We start from the raw sequence: 26,221 nt of genomic DNA, 5'->3' as shown, positions 1-26,221 counted from the left end.
AGAGAGAGAAAGAGAGAGAGAGACAGAACAAATTTCCTTTTACTGGAAACACACATTAGCACTCTTGTGTGAATTTGTTTAACCTCAAAAACTGGCTTAAATTCTTTGTTGAGGAAAAGGGGAAAGGCTGAATAGATGTGGAGGTCCACTCTAAAGTGTCACTGAATAATTCATTTCTTGAACCAGAATCCACACATTTGAGCCCAATGTTATGAATTTATCAGTTCAAAAGACTCATTTGGGTTGGGGGCAGACTAGGTCTATTTCAGACATAGTGACCTTAGTTGGCTGTATACACGGGGAGATGCTGTGACCCATTTAAGCATCTGCTCTGTAATTCCTACCTTGGTGGATGGGTGCCTATAACAGTAAACCAAAGGGGTTGTGAGTAGGTATTCTTTAAAATGTATATTTCAGCCCAACAGTCACTATTTGAGAAACAGACCATTCTAATAATATTTTTCCAATAATATCAACACTTATTCTGTAGTTTTACCTGAAAGAGAAAAAAAAAAAAGAATAATAGGAAGGCTTTCACATAGGCTTTAAACTAGCTAGTGAAAGTGGCGATCAGTGCAAACACATTAAAATTCTATTTTCCTTTACAAGTGTTTGGTGCAGATGACCCCCACTGATCTTAAATATATTTCTGTATCTCTAACTGAATAGAGGTTTTCCGTACAGCATGTTCTAATGGCACTCTGGCCTTTAGCCAACAAGGCACTGAATAAGGCTATTTTTAAAATACAGAAGCTGGGAACAGCTGCAGCAATCAAATTTGATAAAAACAGAGAGGAACTTTGCTTTTTTTTTCTTCTAACAGTTTGTCCAAGTTTAGTCTCTTTCATAGAACTGCTTTTGTCCTGTTGTATGAAGACCAATACAGTGAAGCCCTTTTAAACAAATAACTACTATAAGAATACAACTAAAAAGAATCATTTCTCTTTGTACCAACGGTATCAATGCAATGGAGTTTTGAACTATTTTTTAAGTTATGTGTCTTGTATGAGTAGGCAGAAGAAATGTGAAATGCACTTTTTCTGTAATCAGAAAATGTTTCATCAATCCCCCAAAACAATTCCTTAAAAGTGAAGACAAAATTGTTTGCTTCTTCTTGTTGAAGATCTGAAAGTTTGTTCAGGAACCTCTTTACCATCTCCAGTGTTGGAGGATAGGGTAGAGACACTTCCAATGGCTTAGTCTGCTTTTCATGATAATATTTGTCAGCAGAATGCTAGACTTTTCTAAACTCTGGAATCATATCAGTACTGACCAAACCTATGATAAGATAATGAACTGCTTTGCAAAATATAAGGGACTGACTGCCTGACTCCCTCAATATGTCTGCACAGAAGTGCTTAATTTTTCCTTGTTTTTTGAGACTCATGCTCTTTGGTACCTTGCAGTACATGAGTAATAAAAATCATGACATGACTGGACACTGAAAATCTGCAGTGCTATCTGTGTGAAATAAATTTCTCTGATAACTCTGTAATTGACATGGCAAAAGATATTGTATTTCTTTTAAGTGTTTACAAATGAAATTAATTTAAGATCCCATTCAAATAAAACTACTTGTGTCAACATTAATTCAATTTAGTAATCCATGACAGTAGTACAATTCATTTTCTGTAGACATAAGGGCATAAAATAAAGTTTCCTTACAACATAGGAAAGTGGAGGTGGAGTTAGCTACAAAATAGAAGGAATCAGGTGTCCACGTGACTATACTTACTTGTTAATAGCCGGCCCATTAAATAGGATGGTCCATCTGTCAGAAATCTGCTGTAAGGTTTAAAACAAATAAGACAAATTCAGCAGAACCATCCCTAGCTAGAGTAATTCTTTCTTAGAAGCACTGATGACTTAAGAACTGTTCATTTTTGTATATCAAGGTGATGCTTCTAGGATAGGTATTCTGTGTTAAAGAAAGCAGACAACATTTCTCATCTGAGTTCATGAGGAGAGATTCACAGTCTTTCATTAAAGCAAAACTCATTAAAGACATAACACTCACACACACACATGTGGATGTTCACATGCACATTGTTGTACATTATATTTTAGTGCACAGTGCCTTAAAATCAGCAAGCTTTCAAGGGATCTTTGGCAAGGTTCCAGACTTCAGGATATAATCCTACATTTTATAAGGACTTAAAGGTTCTAAATAAGTTGGGATTTGATTCTGCTTAGCCATGTATACTTTTCTGTAAGGACAAACTGCCAGGATACAAAGATTTACTTCTGAACTGCACAGTTTTTATGCATAATAATCTCAACTATAATCAAGTCTTTCAATCTCTTACTAGAATATACAACATTTATATGTAAGCAGGATAGATTGAATATCAAAACAGCTCTATAAATCACTATTCTGCATCATTATAATTTGTCTTTATTTGAATTCTCATCATTGAGTTTATGAGTTCAAGAGTACCATGCTTTTAAGATTTTGTTTATATATAATTCTCTAACACTACAATGAAAGAAAGCAGAACTATCTCTTTATGTTTTACATATTAAGAAAATAACTGATATTCATCATTCTTCTAGAAAATATTATAAAACCCAGATAACTGGATGTTCAGTGCCACCAGCTCTGCATACCCACTAGATTGAGATTCTTAAATTTTTTGGTGTATTTGGAAAGTAAGAGTTGGTGATGTCCCTGCTGACAGTGTTCCTTCACTGGCCTCAGTGTTAGGGTGCAGATGCCCCTCCAAAAGCTATTCAGAATCTGCTGACATCAGCCTTCATTCATGAGCACAGGCTTTGTTCAGCAGTGGCACTAATATGAGGAGACACATGAAGTAGCTTGGTTTATAGAAGAGGGCAGAGGAGGCAACGTGCTGTGAAAACATTCCCACACACTAATGGCTCATTCACACAGAAAACAAGTGAGAGCCTTTAGCCCCTCCACAAAGCTCAGAGAGAGCAAGCTGAGTCAAGAGCCCAGAAGCAGCAGTGGTCCATTCACCAGTCTCTCCTACTCACACACAAGGTGCTTACATTTCCTGATGCTACACATAACAGGGTGAAGCCATGAATAACTGTGGGAAACCTTTAAGCTAGTTTCTGTGGGTCTTGTGAATGAAATAGTTTCTTGAGTGTCCTGTGGTGAAGATCACTTTTCAAGTGAGCTATAACCAAGTGATTTGCAGGCTCTCTAATGCTCCAGTCACATGGGAAGATTGTTGACAATGCACCATACAGCAGTTTCTGTTCGTTTTTAGGTCTTTGTAGAAAGTTTCAGAATTTTAGAATGGAAACCCAAAAAATAATAGTCAGATCTGGCTAGTTGTTATATAAACAACAACAACAATAAAAACAACAACAAAACATATGGCTTTGAATAAGATAATCAAATACATTTTTTAAAAGCCACTTTTAAAGACAGGCATGTGATAACACTGTGTGTGTGTGTGTGTGTCTGTGTGTATCTGTGTGTGTCTGTATATATGCATATATACATCAACCATTTGCATACTTTTTAGATTTTATAAGGAAATAGGATTATCAGAATATTCTCTTTCTTAGATTAAAAAACTTTTTTGGATAGAAATAATCTCACAAGGATTTTCTTAGCTTTGATACAGGAATTCTTCAGAGCTTCATCCCATGTACCTTCTTCAGCAGAAGTTTGTGTGTTTTTTATTGTAGTAATGGTATCTAAAATGATTAGTATTTTTAATAGAATGACTTTAAGATGTAGGATTTTGTAGCTTTCATTATTTTTTTTTCATCACTTCTTACTGTTGGTAAGTACATACAAATTGGAGCCAAGCAGGCCACACTGAAAAATCATGTTTACAGAGGACTTCCAAGATGGCGACACCGAACACAAACTCTATCTGACCTATAGGGCGATGACTAGGTACTCAACAGGGAGCTACAGACCAGACCGCAAGACCTAGAGAACTCTAGGTGAGAGGGGTCTGCACGGTGCAGACCACAGGCAAGTCTGGCCATGCAGCTACAGCTGCACGGTCTGAACAAGACCTTGCAGAAACCTAGCGACCTGCCCCAGCAGACTATTCCTACACATTTGGGCAGAACTGACCTGGCCTAGCCATTCTCCACAGCCCTGCAGGGCCTCCCATGCTTTCTGGAGAGACTGGGTGGGCCTGAGGAAATAGGGCATAAAACTAACCAGCCTTTGCAACCCAGTAGGAATTCTTGCACAACCAGATGGGACTGAGCCACTACATCTGCTCAGTCTGAACTGCACCAGGCAGAAACCTAGCAACCTGCCCTAGCAGACTGTTCCTGCAAAATTGGGCAAAACTGACCAAGCCTAGCCAGTCCCCACATGCCAGGAGGGCCTCTCATGCTCTCTGGAGAGGCTGAATTGGCTTAAGGGGATAGGGCAGAAATCTAGCAAACTAACAACAACCAGAAGGCAGTATTTGATTTCTCCCTGGAGAATGGAACATAAGCACCACAGGAAGGATGGATCAGGCAGAAACCTAAACAATTGCTAGAAGCCAGCAGGGGTTCAGGCAATCTAAGGTGATCCAAGCCTAGGATCCAAAGCCCCAAGGCCCGAGGGCAGGGTATTCAAAGCCCAGACAAAGACAGGATAATCATAACCTGCTCTACTTACACTACCTCAATCTGATCCTGGGGCTGCAGAGCACCATCGCCTACCTCTACTGACCCAGTGGAGAGCCCAAGGTGAGAAGCAAAGTCACCTGCCTGTTCCAGGGAAGAATCGCCTGATCCACACAGACAAGGGCCCTCAACTTATAGTCATTTACCAACAAACTGCTCTTAATAACCAATGAAGGGCACCAGAAGCTACCTCCCAACATCAGAGACAGCAAGATGAATAAAGGCCAGCATAAAAACACAAATGACAAAAACTAAAACAATATGGCATCTCCAGATCCCAGCTATCCCAAAGAAATCAACCATAAGAACTCAAACACAATTGAAACACAAGGAAATGACCTCAAATCCTTAGTAATGAAGATGATAATGGAGGAAATGAATAAAATCCATAAACAAACTCAGAAAGATGCAGCCAAACAGATTGAAGACATTAACGAGGCCTATAGAGAGGCACTGGAAGAAATTCAGGAAAAAATGAACAATTGAATGAAGAAAATCAATAAAACAGTTCAAGGTCTGAAGGTGAAAATGGAAACAATGATAAAAACACAGATAGAAGACAGATGGGAACAAGAGAACTTAGAGAAGAAAGCAAGCAATACAGAGATAAGCTTCTCTAACAGAATTCAAGAGATGGAGGAATGAATCTCTGGATGCGACGATACAATCACAGAGCTTGAAACAACCATCAAAGAAAATACTGTATCTGAAAAATTTCTGACACAAAACATCCAAGAAATCAAAGACAGCATGAAAATTTCCCCAATTTAAAGAAGGAGATACATATAAACATACAAGAGGCCTATAGAACACGAAATATAATAGACCAGAAAATAAACTCTTTCCACCACATAATAATCAAAACACAAAATGTACAGAACTAAAAAAATATTAAAAGCAGCAAGGGAAAAAAGCCAAATAACATAAAATGGCAAACCTATCAGAATTATACCCAAGTTCTCTGCAGAGACCATAAAAGCTGGAAGGCCTGGACAGAGGTACTGAAAACCCTAAGAGACCACAGATGCCAGTCCAGACTACTGGACTATAAATATAACTTTTATTGACCTGATGCAATTGTTGTCTCATAGGCTTTCTGTCGGTCTGCTAAACTAGGCCTAGTCTTGAAAGCTTCTAACCTCTGTACAATCTAATCTAGGCCTAAAATGTATTCAGCCTCTGAGATTTACTGCTGAATAAGCTCAACATTTTTAGCTTTTTCTGAACTATGGCTGGCTGGTTCAACTCAGCTATTCTGGCTCAAATCTTCTCTCCAAGCTGACTTATTCAAACTGGATTTTCTCTCAGTCTCCGACTGAATTGCTCTGCTTGGCCTCAAACTAACTCTAGCAATCTGTTCTAATCTACTGGCTCCTTCTCATTCTCTAGCTTATTTTGTCATCACCTGTGTGTAGCTTGCTCTCTCTTCAACCTATGTCTGTGAAACTGTCCTAGTAAAACTGTCCCCTCTCCCTCTTTTTCTGTGCTTATCTCTCTTAAATCACCTCTCTTTTCTCTCTGTGAGAGTTGGGCGTATCCTATTCTGGCAAATGTTTCTCCAATTCCTCACTTTGTCTACCTCTCAATTAAGCATCACTTTCAAAATATGTTTACTTCCTCCTACAAACTACCCTTACCTACACTGTTTATGATTAAATGCTTATACTAAGTGTGTCTATATTCCAGACAGATCACATTGTAATACAGGATATGCCCTCATTCCAGCCAGATCACATAGACCTTGGAAGGTCTCTTGCAAAAGCAGCCATTTGCTACATTAAAATTCCTCTCTAATATGGTATGGTCATCAAGATATTCAGCACTTTCCACTGTGTTTATAAACAGTGAAATACAGATGTCATGTAAATAAGTTATGGCTTAAAATCACTCTAACACCAGCCCCTTTTTAAAATGTGCAGCTTCCAAAAAGTGGCTGGCAGGAAAAAGATCAAACCACATGAGCTAAAAGTCAATGGACGGTGGATGTAACTACTGAGATAGAATATTGAAGTGTTCTCATTGGTGGATGCATTTCCTGTATCTTGGACTTTTGAACATTTGCTAAGGAACTTGGATTGTACCTGACTTAGAATGTGTGCTTGGCCTAACATGCATTAAGACCATTGGTCATCAGTTTAATCTCCAGCATAAAAAATAAATAAATTAATAAGAATAGATTACTCTGGGTTCTTGAGAATGTTTCAAGCTGTTGCTAGGTAAAGTAAACCTCACTGGAAAGCATATAATCTACATATGTGCAGAAGGGAAAACATCCTTGATGGTCAAAGGTCAAATATGGATGAGATAAGTGGTGCTGTAATTAGGAACTTACTGTTATGATAAAATACACCTTCACGTTAACCCCATAACACCCACAGTGGAGCAGCATGATCCTGGATGACATGCACAAGAAAGATATTCCTGTTTGGCTCCATATTTCCCTCCTCTTCTTTCAGGACACATCATTCTATGAAATGCTACAACCCACACTCAGCCTGTGTTTGCAGTGCACCCTCTTCTGTTCTCTCACATATGGCAGTCTGAAACAATTACATAATGAGACATATTATCAGGGCCTGACTGTCAAGATGAAGAGACTATGAATAAATATTACCCACTTATTAGCTCCATTGCTCCTGTGCACACTGACCTTTCTGTGCCTCTAACATTCAGATTTCATTCTCATACCCCTGGTTTCCTGTGCAATAAAACAGTACAGCATTAACTGTACCTTTTCTATTTCATAAACGATTTCAAAAGTCAAACAAAGGCAGGGCTGTGACTATAACTGGAGACACAGCATTCATACATAGTGATCAGCCCTGTAATCTGTTCCCTACAGCACAGAAACAAACAAACAAATAGAATCTAATTTCCCTTTGCTATTCTTATGAAATATGCTGAATTTTATATGGTTAATGTTAAGCAGCCAACTCTTTCCTACTTTGTAAGTATTATTCATAGCAAAGTTTAAGAAAAAACAAGCAGGATCTTCCTCAAGAAAGTTACACACATCCTATGTCATGACATTTTTCATTTGTTTATTCAGCGTGTGTGTGTGTGTGTGTGTGTGTGTGTGTGTGTGTGTGTCCATCTGTCACATTTTATATGTGAAGGTGAGAGAACAATTTGCATTAGTCAGTTTTTCTGACTATCATGTGGATTCAGTTTCCAACTCAACGTTATCAAGCTTGGAAAAAGTTGACAAGTGCCTCTACTCTCTGAGCCATCTTACCAGCCATTAGGATTACTTGATGCTCAACAGATGACTTCTGGGAGGAGTGGCTCACCTAGCTCTCTAGGTCTGGTCATAATTTTGCCTTCCTATATGTAAGCTGGATTTTTTTGACACTCAAAAAAGTGAACAAGAATTTAATAACTGAGCACAAAGGAACATGCCAAGCTGTCCTAATTTCTTTGGTATGAATTGGATGTGTTACTGTTTTATGATAAATCTATATTTAACCAATGGATCATGGCTAACCTCACAGCAGATGAATGTCATGAGACACCATGGTTTGAAACAACTGAGCACCACATGGATACAGACATTGACATGTGATATGTGCCCAGATGTTATGTCTTCCAGGTGACTGATGTCACTTTATATCTATAGCAGAAAACTGAAACAGACACCTCTGTGATCTGAAAGAGTTAATATTTCTCTTAAATAGAGGTAGACAAACATTCTTATAAAGGTAAGCATTTTGAGGGGTCTATATGGTCGCTGAAATAGAACCTACCCTGTCTTTGGAGTGCTAGATAGCCACAGAACTTAAGTATGAAAATTATCTTACCAGCAGTAAAATCTGAAATTTCAATTAGTTCTTGTGTCATGGAATATTATTATTGTTAAAATTTTCCCACTTGTTAAATATATTTAAAAGTTAGTCTTAACTCATGACTCATGTGAAAAGAGACAATGCAGTGGAATTTTACTCATGAGCTACCGTTTGTTACGACTCTTCTAAAATGTGCAAGGACTTGCCAGGGATCATATTAGTTCATTAAAGGAATGCTATCAGCCAGTGCTTTACTAGGACAGCCAGACTTAAAGTCTGGTCAGATGTAAGGTGAAGAAGTCTTGGATGTTTTCAAAGATACTACAAACAGGTACAAATTTGAAAATATGTAGATGGAGATTATTTGTCCAAAGTCAGTCAAGATCAAGATCATGATCTCAAGGCTTGGAGGCAGACATGTGCATCAGAGTTTACGTGAAAACACCAACATATTATAGTAGCCAATTTCACAGCTCAAATGTAGAGCTGCTTGTGTTTTGTTTTTGCTTTTCCTTTGCTTGCCTCCTAATTTAAGAGAATATGGTACTTATTTATCTTTGTATTCCTCAATATTCTGTCATTCCCAGAGAACTGTTTTCATGCAAGGGCATGAAAGTTTGAAATTTTAAGTCCTCTAAATTCATTAGTTATATCTTCTTTACTGATCACTAACAGTATAATTGATTTTTGGTGTATTTTTTCATGGAGATGAAGATGAATTAAAGCTAAAAAATCAGCAGGAGGGTGGTAGACAGTAGCAATATGGTGTGGGCGTAGACAAATCCCTGTGATTCATAGAAAAGTTAGGCCTCGCAGATCAACTCTGTTGTGAGAAACTGCTTCACTTGTAGAATAGTTCCCAGTCTCAGATCATTAGAAAAATGCATAAAATCTCACCTACTGAGGAACTGAGCAGTACAAAATTGCAACCCCAAACGTGCATTCCTTCCATGGGATGCACTTTCTAACCTCTACTTTGCACACATCTGGGCCCTCAGCACCTGTGATGAGGCCAATTTCTGGTTGACATATACCTAAGAAATGTGAGCACTAACACCCAGACTACAGAGCCAGCACAGTTGAGTGCCGGCTACAGCTGAAAGAATATGTTTCTATTCCTTGACCATCTGTTCTGGCAACAGAAATTTAAGCTAAAAACAGAGAATAAGCTTCTGAGAAACAAGTCTAAATAGGGTGAAAGCAGCAAGATGGATGCTCTAAGGTTTCAAACCCAAGCCATAGCTTGGAAATGCCAGTTTTGTAGTTGGTTAGATGTTTTTATTTGGGACTACTTTCTGCTACAACTACCATACAAAGTTTTTAAAATAATATTCTTTTTTTTTTACTTCAGCTTAAAATATATTGGTTTGACCACATATTCTATTTTTAAGTGCTCTGTTACATTTCCTAATGATTATGAGCCTAATGAAATTGGGGGTTTCAAAATGCTGTTCACTAGAGTTGAATCCCACTGAACACAGACCTTTAACAACTCAAAACTGTGAGCTATTACACACTCCTTAGTAATGAGTGAAAAATCCCTGTACAAGGTGGATCCCACACAAACACATTTACTTCTCCCTAAGTTCAATGTTGACTTTGCAGAGCTGCCACACATTTATCTTGTGTAATTTCTGTGGCTTCCCACTGTGTGCTGCCTCCTCCAGACTTCCTTTTCCTACTAAAACAGAATCAAATTATTTATTTACAACTAGAAAAAAAGCACCAAGAACATTACAAAAGAATAACACACTGGGTGTGGTGGGATGTGTCTTTAATCCCAGCAAAGTGGGAGGATATTTGTGTTGGAGGCCAGCCTGGCCTGAATACAAATTTCCAGGGTCTACACATTGACACCCCACCTTCAAAAAGGGGAAAAAGGAAGAAAGGAGGAAGGAAGGAAAAGCATCATGAAAGAAAGAGGCATGTGTGGTCACCGTGGTTTCTGTATCGTATCAGTATCTCAGCACTCTGTGATCTATAAATGAATAAGTCTACTCTCCAAGTGTGGGGGCATGTTTCTGAGACTCACCAGGTTGGACGGTACTTTCTGAATGAGTACAAACCTTTGAACAGAGATGGTAGCTTAAGAAGTACAGCTGTAAAAGGCAAGAAATGCCTATACATTTTAAAGTATGTCCTGTGCATATAGCTAGTATACACTAATTATGCTTCAAAGTGAGTGGGCTCAACTTTGTGTTTATCATGCCTTATTACATGTGAATATGTAAAAAATGATCCTCTAATTTTCAGCTTCTTTAAATTGGTTTAGGAGGGAGATCAGTGATGTTTGTCCTGTGACATGTGCTTAATAGACACTTAACAGGTGGCACCAAGTAGTACCAGCCCTTCCTGGAGTCTCTGTTATTAATAATAAGATTGTCATATGATAATCATCTCATCTGTTCTCAACTGTCATTTTGGTAGAGTATATAGTCCTTCACCTCCCGAACTTTTCTGCACAGTTACCCTTGTCCAAGCCACTTGATTAAGCAAGACTCGGTCTTGACAATCTGAGAAGTAAGAAGCTTCAGTTCCATCATCTCCAGTGTCTCTTGTTTGAGTAATTTAACAAAAATCACATCTGACAGCAGATCTGTGTGCTTTATTTATAGTGATGAAATGTGTGTTTGCTGCCAAATGTGTGATGTGGGCTGTATAGCTGTATAGCTCCTCCATGTATGTATGTATGTTGATGTTAGAAACTACTGCTGTGTTTCTTTTGGTGTTATTTGGCTCTGAATTTTTTTCTTCACACTTGATATAGAATAAGCTGACAGCAAATAGGTTTCCATAGAGCCTTGGGGATTAGTTAAAGTAAGACTTATTGAAGTACTGCACTTTTTCATTACTTGAGATTTTCAAGGCAGACATTTTGTAGATGGCTTTTGTTATTTCCCTACAGTAGAGTGTCATTACTATGGACACGTGCACAGTCACTCTGACTGAGAAGGTGTCTGTTTTCTTTCAGATCTGAGTGACCAGCTCCTAGAGGTTGTTGGCTTGGAAGGAGCGATGGAAATGGGCCAAATATACACAGGGCTGAAGAGCGCTGGCCGGCGGCTGGCTCAGTGCTCCTCCGTGGTTATCAGGTAGGTCTTTCACAGTAATTGGCAGTGTACTTTGACATAGCTTAATCCCAAACTGAAAAAAGGAATGTGATATATATGATATTTATATCTATCTCAATTTTGTTTCAACTGATCAAATGTTAAAATGTATGTGTTTCAAAATGATGGAAATTAACATAATTTACAGCCCAGTACTCTAAGTACTAAGATAAGCACTACTTATCAGGTCCTATAGAATGCAATCTCTTCTTTACTACAATGAGGTTTTTGGTTATATTTTTATAACTGTCACCAAAACAAATGAGGTGAAAACATCTTACAGGAGGGAGCATTTCCTTTGCTCAGAATTACTCTGTATGAACCCATTACGTGGCAAAGGTGTGGCAGAGTAGGTGGCTGGATCTTGGCAGTTGGACAACAGAGAGGAAAGGCCAGGGACAAGATACTCTCAAGGACAAACTTCTTCTGGTCAACTTCTTCCAAGGGTTCCCTTATTGAAGCTTCTACTACCTCCCAAGCTAACATGCAGATTTAATATATCCCTGTGTTCACTCCCATAGAGTGATTGTTCATTCAGGATCAAGTTACTGAAGCTCCAAAGTAATTGCTCAACAATTTGTTAAAAGAATAAACTACTAATGTACTATTAAAGTTACTTTTTCTCATGTACTAAAGTATACCTAAATTATAAACTTTCCAAAGACTGCATCTTCTACGATATTTTGTCTGTAGAAAATCACAGAATGCATTTTGATAAAAAAAAATGAAGCCACAAATTGTAGTCCAGACCCAATAAATAATATTTTATAAATGTGTTAATCCTAGACAGTCTTAGATACTTAATATATTTTTGTAAGGTTTGCAATGCATGTGATGGTAGGGGCAGTGGTGGTCGTGGTGGCAGCGGCAGTGATGGTAATAATATGTGTGTCTGCAAGGAGTCTCTTTGGTTTTAGGTATTCTTATAGTGTATTTGAACACAAATCCTGGTATTTTCTTTTGGCTTGCAGAATTATTCTTTATGTCACCACATTTATCAGGAAGCTTTTAACATTCTTGTGACCAAAGAACCTTTCAGAGTGCTCATTAATAGTTAATGAAATCCCCCTTTCAGAAGAGGTCAGCAGTGATCATATTTGCCTTCCTTGGACTTACCATCTTGTGTTTTACAGATAATCTGTTATATTAAATATTTTAGCATTATAGTTAAAATGAATTTTTTTCCAGGACAAGCAAGTCGCTGCCAATGCAGATCGATGGAGAGCCATGGATGCAGACCCCATGCACAGTGAGTACCAATTAGAAGATAATCATGCCCAGTATTGCTTTAGGTTTCCAGAGATCATGTATTTATATGGCTAGGTTGCCACAGTATCTAATTTTTTTGTCTTGTCTTCTTTAGGAACTATGAAGGAATTCTTTTTCTTCTTCTTACTTATGTAGAGAAGTTACTGTATTTAGTCTGGATGCACTGGCCACTCTTGTCAATGACTTAGCTTTTGAATATATGTTTGAGGCTAACTTCAGATACAAAAGACCAACTGTAAACTCTGAGACAAAGAAAAATACTGAGAAAACTTATCTTAATTATCTTATGTTTAATTTCAAACTACCTAATAAAAATTGGTTATGGGACATTTAGCACATATGAAGAAAAAAGTTGCTGATAGTGAAATCTTCTTTGTTTCTGGGACATTTCTAAGTTCCTTGAGTCTACTACATTCTTAATAATAAAATTAAATATTTTTTTTTCTTGTTGGCTGCCATTCTAATGAAGTCAAGATAGTATTTTGGTGTTTTTATTTACATTTATTTGAAGAACATTGTTTGGACTTTCTTTTTCTTAAGTTTACTAACTTAATTTTTCATCTTTTGAAAAAGTTGTTCATTTCTCATTAACATGTATATTGATTGGATTGCTTGAGTTGTTGTTGCTGTTGTTTACTTTTTTTAGTTCTTTGTGTATTCCACATGATAATAACTGTAATTTATACAACTAACGAAAGTTTTCTAGGCTATCTCTTCCTTTCCTTAGTTAATTTCCTCAATGTTCAGAAGCTCTTTAATTTCATGAATTGCCGTTGGTTAATTGTTGGCATTATTTTCTGAATAATGAGAGTCCTATCTGCAGAATACTTTGCAAAACCTATATCTTTAAGTGTTTGACCTACTTTTTCCTTCATTGGGTTCAGAGTTTTGGATTTTATATTAAAGTCTTGGATTAATTTAGAATTGATTCTGTATGAGGTGAGAGGCAGGGATCTAGTTTTATACTTGTATATGTAGATATCCAGTTTCCCATCACCATCGGGTGCAGATGCTTAGATGGGTGATTTTCAAATGTTTTCTTCTCTTTCTTACTGTAAATTAAAAATATTCTTCTTTTTTTCTTTCACTTACTAGATTACTGCACATTGGTATTCTTTAAACTATGAATGGCATTACTAAATCTATATGTATAGTCTCATGGACATTAAAGTCTGTCATTGTTACAGCTATCAGTTATCTTACTTGGGGTTACTACTATTGTGATGAAGCACCAAGACCAAAAGAAACTTGAGGGAGGGGAGCATTTACTTGGCTTATATATCCTGAATCACAACCATTGAGGGAATCCAAAACAGAAATTCAAATGAAGTAGGAACCTGGAGGCAGGAGCTGATGCAGAATCCATAGAGTGGTACTGCTTACTGGTGTTCTCATTATGGCTTGCTCAGCCTGCTTTCTTATAGACTCAGGACCTCCAGCTAGCAATAGGGTGGGCCCTCCTACATCAATCACTAAGAACAAGCCTACAGGCTTGCATATGCTCTGATTTTATGGAGACATTGTCTCAATGGAGGCTACCTCCTCTCTGATGACTCTAGATTGTGTCAAGTTGACATAAAACTAGCCAGTTTACTAATTGTGGTGGTAAATATGCTGCTAAGGGTGGTAGTGTTATTAGGAAATCCAGTACTATGGCAAAAGAAATTATAATAATTCTGGTGATATTATGGATATTATGTGGTGATACTCAATACCAGAGAAACAGGAATTATGGTTATGATAGTTATGGTAGAAATTGTGGTAAACTTATAGCAATGGCAGTGATGGATTGTAGTTCAGCCATGGTCTCAACAGAATAAGTAAAAATAAAACATGAAGAGTGGAACTGAATTGCTTCCTTGGGCAGTCTGCATTCTCTCAGATGCTTGCAGGGATCTTGAGCAGAGAAGCAGTAATGGCAATGCAGACACTTTATACCCTAAGGTCTTCACATGTGCAGATATCTAAATACTTAATCTGTAGTGACACATGCAATTCTCTCTCTCTCTCTCTCTCTCTCTCTCTCTCTCTCTCTCTCTCTCTCTCTCTCACACACACACACACACACACACACACACACACACACACACACACACATTACATTTATGAATCAGTTCACTGAAGTACAGATAGCTTAAACATTTTATCTTATTCTACATAGCTAATATATAACAGAATAGTAACCGAAGCCCATGCATCTGCATACATCCCTGGAGGATACCCACTTCAATTATTAATTATTGTCATGTAGAATTGTTAAATTAATAATTCTTATAATTTAAATTTCATTTTTTTATAAAAGCATTCATTTAAAGCATGTATTATAGCCTGCACTGGGCCAAGAACTATAATAGTATGCTTATAAGCTGATGCTTATTATTGTTAATTTGAATTTTGGACTATTCTACTTTTTGTAGAACCACAGGGGACTTTGAACATTAAATTTTATTTTAACTGAAGAGAATACTTAATATTCTTAGCAGTGTTATAGTTTAACTAGACAGAGGGTTTTTTTCCCTTCAATAAAATAGCACACTGTTTTTCTTACAGAACATAAGAATTTGTAGAATGTTAAAATTCTTTGCTAAATTTAAATATCCATAAGCTGATATTCGATTTATGAAGGAGTTTCTCTAGTTATAATTTTAGAGGAAACCAGAAGGTCTGTTTTCTTTTGCATTGGATAGATGGTGGAGAAGGGCAAGAAATGCATATGTCTTGATTCTTAAATCAATTAATGCTATTTTTAAAAATCAAGATATACATTTTATTGAAACCAATTGTAGCACTGGTTGTTTAACACTGTAAATCTTCATAACAGCATTGAATTTGAAATGGCTTTAAAGGGATGTATGTTTTATTAGAATAAAAAAATGATATGCAATGTCAATGAAAATCAAAGTAATGTTTATTAATAAACTGTACCAAGCCTCATCACAAATGTCAAGAAAAACCCACAATTAAAAGGGGTTTAAAAATCATACTTATAATTTTTTCATGACTTTCCAAATTCTCCCACAAAAAACAGTCAACAGATTTTTTTTAAATATCCCTGTGATCACAGTATTTTCAGTAATCACAATAGTAACAAAGGGTGGATTTTAGTCTAGCAACTATCTCTTCACCATTCTAATAATCATATTTAAATCAGGAGATTATTGATCCCCGCAGAATATACATTGACATGGATGTTTTAGAAGAGCTGTCTGTAAGCTGAATTCTCAAGTCTCACTTTATTTTCTAACTTCTTCCTCCTGAACACAAAGAACAGCCTGACTTAATTAACTATGCATTCATGCAATGGAAAGGCTTTCCCCTGGAAAGAAGAGGAAGACAGGATAGAACAGTAGGATGAAGCAGGGTCAGACCACTTTAGACTTTGTTTCATGTCTGCACCCAATACTCCCCATTTTTTGATGGACTACAGATAAAGTTTTGTCATGTAGGAAGTGGCTACGCTGCATATCTGCTTTCTTCCACACTCCCCCTTATAGATACTAATAGTTCCTGCTCTTCTCCATATTATTTTGAGCTGATAGATCCATTATTCATCCAGTTTTCCCAGAGCTTGAGATCAGAGCCATCCTAAATTCTATTCAACAAACAACCCCTAAACCAACAAGTGTGTACTCCTAATTATATGATCCCGTTTCTATAATCTCTTCCTCTCTCTCCAACAAAACTACCATCATCTAAACCTGCCCCATTACATTTCTGACTTCTAGAAAGGAGATAAATGTGTTCCCATCTGCGTTGTTGTTCCCACTTATTTTTTCTTGCTGATTCACTTTAGCACAGCTACTGTGAAATATAATTTCACCATAGTACATTCTACCTAGAATTTTTTTTTCAGGGCTTTCTGTGTGAACACAGGTTAAGTTTTCTTATTAATGGTTTCCTCTGCTTCTCCTTTGCATATTTCCATGTACTTCCCAAGGGTCTGGATAAATTATTCCTTCTTATCTGACAATGGTTATAACTCATTCTTTGGGACAGTCCTTTCTACTTCACCTCCACAGAGCCTGCTGTAGGCACCGTGCTTCCAGTCTGCCCACACATATTCTTCTACCCACTAACCTCCAGCCACAGCTCCCACGTCTGCTGCCTGTGAAGACACCAACCACATCGTATTGAAAGTACAACCATTCTCCCTCCCCAGAGACATAAGCTCCCTGAAGTCATCGACCATCATTTTGATCCTGCCTGCACTCTCACGATATAAAACTGTTCTTCCTGTATAATTTGGTTGCCAGTACCAAGTACATTTTGAATTTATAGATTTCTTAAATACTTCTTGGGGGTAGTATAGCATTTTAAAACAAGCTTTCTACTAAATCTTCTTCCACTGAACATAATGTAGTTTGGCTAGCAATTCATTCACATATTTTCATATCTAAATACATGTAAAAGTTATTTTGAGTTATCTTTATTCATTATATTCTCAAAGCAAAAAGCTTGAATGTATCATGGAAGCAATACTTTCCCAATCTCCAAAGATTAAGTCCTTCTGTTTCCTGGTATGGTACAACTAAACTTCTTTGGCTACTTTTGTGTTATTAGCTGTGTATTTATTGGACATATTCTGGAGGCTGTGTTCTGTAAATGATGTGAAATCCTGATAGTTAATAGCTGTGTATTAGTCACGGCCCTGTGACACCCTTCGAAGCATGATGTGCATGGAGTTTTAACACAAGATCATCCTGATGCTTTCTCTACATTTAAAGACAATAAGATTCCTGAAACTTGCTTCCATATTGCAGCGAATGGAATGTCATAAAGGGATCATAACTGAGTGGTAAAATGACTACAGTTAAAATGTGAATGTTCACTGGAGTGATGGCTGACGTCATGTTGACTTCTCAGAAGCATCTTTAAGCATATGCTCTCCCTAGCCTTTCTGTATTCCTCCCCTAGAACTTGCTCAATCCATCTGATTTCCAATGTCAAATGCCTTCCACATGTGGGAGAGCCTGGACCTACTGCCCTGACGATCCCTGCCAAGCCTCAGTGGCCTTTGCTGAGACTTGATCTGTTATGTTCCTCAGGGAAAACTACTACCTTCACTCCCACTGTGTAGGCAGCTCCAGGAGATGCTTTTCTCTGTTACGAATACCAGACTCCTTTCTTGGCACTAGCTGTCCTTTCAGCTGGTCACTGACTGCTTAGCCTTTGCTCTCATACTTCTCTGGAAAGGCTTCTTACTTTCCCCCAGTGTCGCTGCCACTCTGCTTCCTTGGAGTTAATATTCATTTTGACCCTTCTCATCACAATTCCCAGCACAACTTCATAAGGCAAACTCATTAAAAAGAGAAATGGTACAGATGATCGGACAGGGAGTTTGATTTTCTTATTAAAAGTGACTATAATTTTTAATTTGTTTACTCTAAAATCACTTTCTAAATACATTTTGTCTCAGACCTTTAGGGCCCAAATGTGAAAATTTTTGTAAATTTGAATGCAGTAATTTAGTGTGGTGAAGATTAAGGCCTGTGGACTTTTGCAAATATTTAAAGCACCTTGAGCCACTTAGAGGGATTCATGATTATGACATCTAGCATCTATTAAGCAAATATCAATTAATATTCATTAAATATTTGTGTTCAGTATACTCACATTCATTATTTACTTAATCTTCAAAAAGTCCTTAAGATCAATAAAGTTATCATAATTTCATATCACAAGTTAAAATAGAATGGCCCGAAGGCAGAGAAATGAACTAAGGTACCCAAGGCCACATAACAAGGAAGAGAGGCAGACTGTTAGGCTGCACTGCCTGGTGCATTTGCCATGATGTTTTGTCTTGTCATTTGGTCATGCCTTAAAGCCGTAACGTATCTCTAGAAACAGTGACTAAACCGTGCCATTTATAGCAGAAGGCCACAGTTTGTCAAATAGCATTTTATCATTATTTAATGCATTGAGTTATATTTCTCAATATAACCAAAGCCATCAATCACACTGCTGCACCAAGTAGCACTGAACATCACTACTATGACTCCGGTGATCCTCAAGTTCAATGTCGCTTCATTTTCCCCTGAGTACAATTTAGCATACTCATTCTTGTCACAATGTTAAATTATCCTCCCAGGGATGAGATTAGACGCCACCATAGGTTGTAGGGGTTAGCTCTTAGGGATTTCCTGTTCTTGTAGCTTCCTTTTGAGCTACACCTGAAATCCCAGTGTTTATTTTAAGGTTCTCTCTCTGGCCTCCAAGAAGGCTTTCAGTCAAGCTGTAGCCCCTCCCTTCTGCTTTCAAGGACAGAGCACTGGCATCTTGACTGCGATTTGTTTGTTTGTTTGTTTATTAAAAATAGATTCTTTTTCATACAATATACCCTGGTTTTTGTTTCCCTTCCCTCTACTCCTCCCTGTTACTCCATCACCTCCAGCTGAGTTCCTTTTCTGTCTCTCATTAGAGAAGAGCAGTCTTCTAAGAGATAGCAACTAAACACCTTATCTCAAATATGACAACATAAAATAGAGTAAGATGAAGTAAAAAATGACCATATTGAAGTTGGACACATCAACCTAAGAGGAGAAAAATAGTCCTAAGAGGTGCCAAAAGAGTCAAGAGACTCACTTGTTCTCACAGTCAAAGGCCCCATAAAGATACTATACTAACAACAGTAATGTATATGCAAAAGGCCTAGTGTAGGCCCAATTAGGCTCTGTGCGTGATACTTCAGTCCCTGTGTATTCATATGAGCCTTGGTCAGTCTATTTACAAGGCCTGTCCTCATGCTGTCCCTCCATCCCTCTGGCTCTTACAGTCTTCCCACCGCGTCTTCCACAGGATTCCCTGAACACTGAAGGAAGGAATTCAATGGAGACCTCCAGTTTAGAATCTTTCTCTCTGCATAATGGCTGGCTGTAGATCTCTGCATTTATTCACATCTGCTGCTTGAGGAAGCCTCTCTGATGATGCTATAGAAAGCACTGATCTACGACTATAGCAGAATATCATTAGCAATCATTTTATTGATTTTTTTTTTTTTTAGAATAGCAGTGTTTGGTTTTATCCTAGGTCTCAGGCCTATCTAGTCTCTGGTTCTTGGTTACCCAAGCAGTATTGCATGTGAGCTGCCTCTCATGGAGTGGGCTTTAGGTCAAATCCGACAATGCTTGTATACACCCACAAGTTCTGTGCCACCATTATCGTGGCATACTATGTAGGCAGCACAGATTGGAAGTCAAAGGTTTTGTGAAAGGTTAGGAGTTCATGTTTCCCCTTCAGTAGTCTGCAGAGTACTGAACATCAAAACATATAAAAAACTCAAGAAACTAGACATAAAAAATCAAATAATCCAATTTTAAAAATGAGGACCAGGATTTAAGAGATGGCTCAGTGGTTAAGAGAACTGACTGCATTTTCTGAGGACCTGGGTTCAACTTCCACAACCCACATGGAGGCTCACAAACATCTGTAACTCCAGTTTCAGATAATCAACACACACACACACACATATACATATGCACACATATGCAGGAAAAACATCAGTGAACATTTAAAAATGGGACTATATATAAACAGAATTCTCAATAGAGAAATCTCAAATGGCTGAGAAACACTTAAAGAAATGTTCAACATCAGAGAGAAATGTTTAGCCATCAGGAAAATGAAAATCAAACCTACTTTGTGATTTCGACTTATACCTGTCAGAATGGCTAAAATCATTAGCATAAGTGACAGCTCATGCTGGCAAAGATGTGGAATAAGGGTAATACTTGCTTAGTTGGAGGGTAAATGTGTATAGCCACTATGGAAATCTATATGGCAATTCCTCATAAAGTAGGGAATATCAATCTACCTTAAGACTCACATACAACATTCCTGTGCATATACCCAAAGGACACTGCAGGCCCTCACAAAGATACTTGCTCAGCCTTGTTCATGGTGATACAAGTAGAAAATTTTCTTTAGAATCTGCTTTGAGAGCAATAGAAGGTGGGCCTGAAATATCATGCTTTACAGATAGTTTACAATAAAGGCCCCCTTGGCAGTTAGCCTAAGCTTGGATAGCACACCTGTTGGTTTGGGACTTGGAGTAAGTTAGTCAAGTGTTCTCTTTGTTGGAGAACATTTAGCTCAAGCTATGTTGCTATGACAGTCCTATAAACGCAATGGCTTTAGCCTGGGGAAATTTATAATTAAACATTCCTGAGAATTGTTTAATAAATAATGCTCAGATTATGGGACCATTGCTTGGAAATTGATTGATATTTGCTGTATGCTTTATTGTAGGTTATATAGAACTTTTTGTTAGGCTGTTCTTTTGCTTTGTTGATTTTTGAATGTCGTATTGCTTGTAAAAGATGAGAAAAAATCATGATGCAATCTGTAAAGGAAAAAATAACCTGAACATTACTTTAAATAAAACACTGGGGTTGGCCCAAGGAGAGTGAGACAGACAGAAAGCAAGACAGAGACAGATACTGATAGACAGTAAGCATGTGAGAGAGACACAAAATAAAGTTCCCTGGGCTTTAAGACCTTCTGTTGTACCACATATGCCTTGGGTCTTCAGTGTTTCTTTTTCCTCCATTCCTCAACCTCTCTTCAACAGCTAGTTGCTATAACTAGTTGTTCCCCAATGGTTGGTTTCCCTTAACCAGCTGTTCACCATCTGTTCAATTTTCCCTACCGTGGATCCACCAAGACTTTCTCTTCACTCCTCTTTGTTGTTCCCAGAGCTGGTCGGCAGGAGCAGCATTAGTCATTACATAAATGATAATTAACTACATTCTACAAACCCGGATGAGATTGGGTAAGAGTAGAGGTTTAGGGAATATACAAGTACCCCCCTGGGAGCAGGAAACATGATAGATTTTACTAGACTGGGAGAGGGCAAGAATGGGATTGAGGCATATATTTTGTGAGGAGATGGAGTGAAGGGAGAGATGACCGGGAAAGACTGCTTGAAACGTTGGGAGAGGGCGTTTAGGGAATGATGCAGAAACCTAGTGAAGTTTCCTGTTATCTATGAAGGTGATCCTAATGAGGACTCCTAGTCATGGGACATATGTCTAAACTAGCCATCTCTTGTTGCCATGGGAATGTGGTGGGACTAGGGTGCATTCAATTGACTTGCTGGCCAAGGGGGTCACACAGAAATCTCCAAGCAACCAAGGCTGTTCTTAAGACAAAAGGCTGCTTTCTGCAAATTGGTACTGGAGACCTCTTGCCTTGCCTAGGATAATATCCATACAACTCATTGACTATGGTTTATTATTTTACTTAAATTGGTATCAATATAAGATTAAAATACAACCATTGGTTTATTTTTTTCCATTTTTGTGCAGATTGCCTGAACAGCAACAACTATTATTATTATAGACATGGTCTCTCTGCAGAACCTTGGTTGTCTTGGAAGTCACTATCTACACCAGGCTGGCCTTGAATACAAAGAGATCTATATCCTTATTTCACCTAAGTGCTAAGATTAAAGACATGTGCCACCACATCTGGCGTGAATTATTGGAACTATTAGAATATGTTTTTGTTTTGACACAGGGTCTCACTTGATAATTCTAATGGCTTGAAATGTGGTAGGAGGCCAGCCTGTCCTCAAATTTACAAAGATGTGTCACTTTGCCTCCCTAGTGCTATGATTAAAGGCCTGTGACATCATGTCCAACTAGGATATATGTATTTTTATAGGTTTTATAAAACACTTCCTGGGTGCTCAATGGATTTAAATACTAATGTACCAGGATAACATACATGAAACAAACAAAGAGTCCTTCTATGCTCAGATTAAAGGCAATGTTTTCAGGAATCTGTTTTACCTCCCATCTGTCTGAAATATTTGCCTGATCTTTTCTACTTCCAAGCCTTTCTGATGAGGTATCCAAAACTCCCACCGCGCACGTTTTGGCTGTGTATGTGTGCCAGCACCACTGACTTACTTCAATCATTTTGAGATTCTTCTTTAGTTGTCTAGGGTGGTAAGACCTCAGGGACTGGGAACAGCTTTCACCATTTTCTTCTTTGTCTTTGGTTCTCAGAAAGTTCAATATTGAGATATATGGTTGTGGATTTCTTTGAGCATGACTTGTTGCAGTTTTACTGGTTATGAGAGTCTGTACATTTATATTATACCAGATCTTGATGCTTTCAGCCCTTATTTCTTCAATTCTTGATTTTTCACTAGTCCTTCTAATTCATAACTCCAATGGTATGCATGTTAAACACTCTCTGTGTTATTTCATCGTTCTCAGATTATTCATTTTTTTGTTCCTCTTTTTTCTTGCTATTATTTCAACTGGATGATAAATATCTATCTAAGCCAATTTTACTGATAGTTTTCCTTATTTCTATTCTACACTTGAACCCAAAGAACTGTTTCTGTTTTGATCATAGTATTTTTAAGTCATAAAATTGCAACTGAAGAGTCCCACACTCATACTCTCAGCGTGTGGGGGAGGTAGAGACAGGAAGTCCAGGAATCCAAGGTCATCCTTGACTAGCAATTTCAAAGCCAACCTTGGCTTCATGAGAAATGACCTTAAAACAGTTGATTACTATCTTAGTGTTCTTTTAAGAGTTTTATCCATTACTTCTTAAAACATAGGTACAATAGCTGCTAAATCCTTGCTTGAGAATTTCAATATTTATATCATGTCAGACTTTGAATCACTGAACTGTACTTTTCCTGTAGGCCTCTTAAAAAATTTTTTATTATTTATATATTCACATATTTTGTCCTATATTCTGAACACCTAAAACATTGTGTTATGAGTTTTGTTACCTGGATTTTGTTAAATTCCTATAGGGAACATTAATTTTTCTCATTGTTCTTATTTTAACAGGGAACTGAGAAAGTCACAAGTGCTAATATGTCTTCTGTGGTTCCAAAATGTTTTCAGTTTTCAGTACACACAATATTTCTCTAATTTTGTCTTGTGCGTGGAAGTTTTTATACCTGTCTGGAAACTGAGTGGTGTCCTTTCTCAAATTCAGTTGTCAAACTTATAATGTTTCCTTGAAAGTCAATCTATGCTGACTCACCTCAAGGATTAACACAGAAGAGCCACATACATTTAAATATTTATTAAAGTATAATTATATCACCTCTTCCCTTTCCTCTCTCCGTCCTCTTTCATTTTCCCCTTACTCCTCAAATTCACATGCATAAGTATATCTTAGAGGAGAACCTACTCCTGTTACTTATATTACGGTATCCTAAGTACTCATCATTATAATAACAGAGAAATGTAGTCTTCACCCCTCATTAAGGAAACTTACCTCTGGAGCAGACAAAGACCATTATAGAAAACTACTAGTGAACACAAGGCAGAAATTAGCCACTGGTTCCATTCACTGTTGCTTGTTTGTTTATGATTTCAGGGCAGACTATGTGGTATCAAATAGCTAAATAAAGCACTCACTCCTGGAAAATACTAACCATTCCTCTTAGTGGAAATGAGTTTTCCGCCATTTTTTGTATAGGCCTAGGGCTCTATGAAAATTTCCCCTTCTATTCTGCCATATCTATTGATGGCATCCTTGTCCACATCTCCTTTAGGCAGCTATGTTGGTGAGATTTCAGTGGAGGTAGCTTCCATGTCATTTCTAGGAGACACAATATCACAGCAGACTTACTAGTCTCCTGATTTTTTTGTCTCCTCTGCTAAGATGTTTCCTGAACCTTTGGGTGCAGGAGTTGAATTGTGGATGTCTCTACTATGGTTAAACATGCCACAGTCAGCAGATTTCTGCATTTTGTCCGGTGGTGGTTATTCATAATGGTCTCTGTCTGCTGCAATGAGAATTTTCTTAATGAGAGGTGAAAACTACACTTCTCTCTGCGTATATCAAGTACTTAGAATACAGTTAGGAAAGTAACAGGAATATTTTCCCTCTATAATCTCTTATTCACTAACCACCTGTAGCTGATAAGGTTTTCAATAGTAAACATTCTCATCCTGTTGAGTGGACATTAAGTCCACATAGACAATGTTGATTGCTGCCAGAATGTGAGTACCACTATTGAAACTTTATGGATATCTCATCATACAAGTCATTGTTGTGTTTCATAAGCATCACAGCTGCATAGGTCTAATGGTTGATATAAAGATACCTTGGTGTCTTGCATAGCACCTTTTGGTATTATAAGAGATAGACTTCAGAGAGGAGGCTTTCAGGAAAGATCCAGCTCAAATTTTCTGAATCCTGTGTCCAAAGTGTGTAGTGTCTTCAGCAACGGGTACTTTCCTTCACCATCTGGCATGTAATCAAAGATTACACTAACCCATATTGTTTTGGGTGTCTCTCGATGTTATGTTGGCCAACAACTCAAAAGAAAATCCATCATGCTTGCTACTGGGAGTTTATCAGTCTTGGACTCTGGTGAAAGAAGGACCAGGCTAGTGGTCCATAGAACCTCATGAAATGACAAAGACCATCCTCTCTTTCATGTCTGTCATGTTTGACTCTTGGTGCTCGTGAGTTGCTTCTCTACTTAAAAACCTAAGGCTTTAGTATATTCTGATGATGCTTTTTACCTCCCCCATCTCCTCTCAAACCCTCCCTCCCTCCATACCCATGCAACTCCACACCTTCTTTCTCTGTGTCTTTAAAAAACAAACAAGTGAAAGAAAGAAAGAAGTACATTGAACACTTAAAATAAAGCCTACTCTGAAGGTGTGGGAGATACAGACAGACAGGAGTCTTCTGTCTTCTGAGGCCATGATTTCTCTCTCACAGTAGGTTTCTCCTCTTCTGAGTCATGTCTCTGTCATGCAATTGATAAAGGACATGGACAAGAGACGCTAGAAGGTGGGGGAAACAACAATCTAATTTTATACTCCATGAATGAGAAAAACATGGTTTCTCCTGGCCCTTTGCATATGTCCTTGGTGTGCATGTCTTTTATAAATAAAATGATCATCTTTAAATGCAAGCCAGGAATCCAAGAACGGTGGGGTCCAATTCACAAATGTTGTACTTAATTTGATCCACTTCATGCTCTGAATTATTCTCCTGTTCTGCCTAGATAGCTGTTCAGCCTCTTTTGATGTCTGCCTCAAGTTGTCTGGCCAGGGTCAGTGGTACTTTCTGTGACAGAGTAGTGTTTCTGACTCAGTTTTCACTGATGAATGGATCCTGTCCCTCTGCATCCAGTTTTATTGCCTAGGGCTGTTTTGAGATCTGTTTAAATTCCCTCCATCATCTCAACATACTCCATCCACAAGTGTCCATCTGCTGACTTGGAAGTTTTACAATGTATTTTCCACTTCTGTATCTCTTACAGAACTACTAAATGAGTCTTATAAATTCCCTAAAACTGTTAAAAATCTTATTCGTTTGGAAATTTTTCATTCATTTCCCCACCCGCCTCCCAGATCTTAGCCCTGTATTTGGGCAATTTAAGACAGTGTCTACTCTGTTGTAATGAAAATAACTTGCCATAACATATTTAGCTTTCTCACTCACCTAGAAAGACAA

The 26,221-nt window shown here is 37.8% G+C and overlaps 1 protein-coding gene across 5 annotated transcripts in view; it reads left to right on the top strand.

The window, feature by feature from the left end:
• DGKB (diacylglycerol kinase beta) overlaps window positions 1-26,221 on the top strand; it is a 693,335-nt gene that overhangs the window by 647,381 nt on the left and 19,733 nt on the right. For all 5 annotated transcript variants that reach the window (XM_084791209.1, XM_084791212.1, XM_084791211.1 and 2 more), the window contains 2 exons: window positions 11,365-11,485; window positions 12,692-12,752. In XM_084791209.1, coding sequence (XP_084647335.1) covers window positions 11,365-11,485; window positions 12,692-12,752 — 182 coding nt within the window. The remainder of the gene's footprint in view (window positions 1-11,364; window positions 11,486-12,691; window positions 12,753-26,221) is intronic.

The sequence above is a fragment of the Acomys minous genome (genome assembly GCF_964271855.1).
Source record: "Acomys minous genome assembly, chromosome: 8".
NCBI classification, from domain to species: Eukaryota; Metazoa; Chordata; class Mammalia; order Rodentia; family Muridae; genus Acomys; species Acomys minous.
Note: the sequence above shows the minus strand (reverse complement) of the source record. Positions and strands in the feature narration are given on the sequence as shown.